The sequence below is a fragment of the Canis aureus genome, chromosome 26, assembly GCF_053574225.1.
Source record: "Canis aureus isolate CA01 chromosome 26, VMU_Caureus_v.1.0, whole genome shotgun sequence".
Taxonomy (NCBI): Eukaryota; Metazoa; Chordata; class Mammalia; order Carnivora; family Canidae; genus Canis; species Canis aureus.
The window spans coordinates 23,645,241-23,647,804 of record NC_135636.1 but is presented as its reverse complement, the minus strand read 5'-3'; the positions used below and the strand labels follow the sequence as shown (position 1 = coordinate 23,647,804).

At 61.9% G+C, this 2,564-nt stretch overlaps 1 protein-coding gene across 1 annotated transcript; it reads left to right on the top strand.

The window, feature by feature from the left end:
- The first annotated feature begins 801 nt into the window (after positions 1-801).
- Positions 802-1,845, top strand: OXT (oxytocin/neurophysin I prepropeptide). The gene is made up of 3 exons (XM_077874078.1): positions 802-1,343; positions 1,421-1,622; positions 1,742-1,845. Exons 1-3 carry the CDS (start codon positions 1,056-1,058, stop codon positions 1,795-1,797), a joined length of 546 nt encoding a protein of 181 aa, XP_077730204.1. The 5' UTR covers positions 802-1,055; the 3' UTR covers positions 1,798-1,845.
- Positions 1,846-2,564: the final 719 nt, after the last annotated feature.

Sequence of the window (2,564 nt, the reverse complement as noted above, 5' to 3'; positions counted from 1 at the left end):
TTTTTAAAAAGATATATTAAGGGGTACCTGGGTGGCTCAGTTGGTTAGACAGAGCTCAGCTCATGATATCGGGGTCCTGGGATGGAGCCCCCTCATCAGGCTCCCTGCTCAGCAGGGATTCTGCTTCTCCATCTTCCTCTGCCTCTCCCTGCTGGCTTGCGCTCTCCCTCGCTCCCTATCTCTCTCTCTCAAATAAATAAAATATTTTTTAAAAAGATATATTAAAAAATGCAAAAAAGCACTCTTTAAAATCTATAAGACAAAAGACACAGAATTACAACAGAAACCAATTGTATGCATGTATGTATGTATGTATGTACGTATTTTTACCAATTGTATTTATATTCAGGTATTGAAATGTTAAAACAAATTTGTGATATAGTCAGAAATATGCATCTTTATTTAAAGCATTAGATATTAACAGTTTTAAAAATACATTTAAAAATATAAATAAAGCATTAAGTAAGATTCAGCGGCAGGTCCAATAACTGCCATAATTTCAAAGTGATGATTAATCTAGACAACGTTGTAATGTGATGGGAGAATATCTGTCATTTTGATTTATGACAAAGTCACACGTGTTACAAATCCCTCTGTGGTCTGTTGCCCACCTCAGAGTTGAAGCAAAGGCTAAATGTCAGTTAGAAGTTACAGAAAATAAAGATCTTTCCCTATATCAATTCCAGGTGTAGGAATGTGGGTATTGGTGTGAAGGCGGAGGGTGGGTTCCAGGAAATTAGGTTCTGGCAGAGGACACTCCCCACCCCCACCCCCAGCAAGAGAGACCAGGATGCTCCCAACCCAAAACTCGCCAAGAGGGCAGATGGGGAGGCCCGCCCAGCCTCTTCTGACCTGGGGGTCCAAGTGTCTGCCATGTAACCCTTCCCCCAGATGCTGGGAGTCCGGCTCCAGGGTCCCAGCTTGGGCCTCAGGCCCCACGCTCCGTGTCCCCCCGCAGGCGCCCCGCCCCCCGCCCCCGCGCGGCCCCTCTAGCTGCTTCCCCGGCCCCAGGCCTGTAGCCGACGCGGGGACCTGACCCGGCCAGGCCCCTGCAAATGAGGGGGCGCGCCGGGCGCCCGGGGCCTGACCCGCAGCGACCCGCTGTGACCAGCCATGCGGCGGCCCTCTTAGGCAGGCCCCGCCCGGCCGGCCCCGGCCATAAAAAGGCGGGTCGGGCGCCGCCGCCGCCGCAGCCGCCCGCCGCGACCCCCCGCGCCCGCACCATGGCCGGCCCCGGCCTCGCCTGCTGCCTGCTCGGCCTCCTGGCGCTGACCTCCGCCTGCTACATCCAGAACTGCCCCCTGGGCGGCAAGAGGGCCGCGCTGGACCTCGACGTGCGCCAGGTGAGCCCCGCCCCTACGGGCCCCGCGCCCCCCGCCTCGCGGGCCCCGCGCTCACCCCGCTCCCGCCCTCCCGCCAGTGCCTCCCCTGCGGCCCCGGGGGCCAAGGGCGCTGCTTCGGGCCCAGCATCTGCTGCGGCGACGAGCTGGGCTGCTTCGTGGGCACGGCCGAGGCGCTGCGCTGCCAGGAGGAGAACTACCTGCCGTCGCCCTGCCAGTCGGGCCGCACGCCGTGCGGGAGCGGGGGTCGCTGCGCCGCCGCCGGCATCTGCTGCAGCCCGGGTGAGCTGGCGCCGGGGAGGGCCCGGGAGGGGGCGCCCGGGCACAGGGCCGGGGGCCGGGGCCGGGGCCGGGGCCGGGCCCCCGCGGGGCGGACCCTGATCCGGCGTCTCTCCTCCCAGACGGCTGCCGCGCCGACCCCGCCTGCGACCCCGACGCCGCCTTCTCCCAGCGCTGAGCTCATTGCAGAAGTAGTGAACACAATAAAGCAGAGTTTCCCCCCCAACTCGACTGGCGTCTTGGTGTCGGAAATGGGAGGGAGGGCGCCGGGGGACCCCGACGGTCGCGCCTGGGGCCTGCGTCTCTGGCTCCCCGCGGTTCAGGGCCCCGGTCCGGGCGCGGTCCCCGCCGCCGGAATCCCGCAGGGGGCGAGGGAGGGGGCAGCAGGGCGGGCTGCGAGGAGAGTAATCTCCGCTTCCAAACAGAGCTGGGAGCGCACCGCGGGTGGACTGAAGAGATTTCTTTTTTTTTTTTTTAAGATTTTATTTATTTGAAAGAAAGAGAATACAAACGGGGAGGAGCAGAGGGGAAGGGAGAAGCCGACTTACCCGCTCAGCAGGGAGCCTGATGCGGGGCTCCGTCCCCAGGCCCTGGGATCATGGCCAGAGCCCAAGGCAGCCGCTTGGCGGACTGAGCCACTCAGGTGCCCCGGGAGGAACGTTCAAAAACCCAAAGGATAAGGTGGGGTGGGCCTGACGGCACCCAGAGGAGCGGGAGGCGGCCGGCGGCGCCTGAGTGACTCCCCTGCCTTTGGAAGGAGGCGTGAGCGCCCCTGACGGGCCTTCAGTCTCCACGGAGCTGGACTCCAAAGCCCCGGAGGCCACAGGTGCTCAGACAAGGTGGCCAGGCTGCGGTGCCCCCAGCTGGCCTGCTCTGGCCTGTGCGGGAGAGGAACTTGGCAGTGCTGGGCCTCTTGCAGGACAGGGGTTCAGGAGAGCCCGCAAC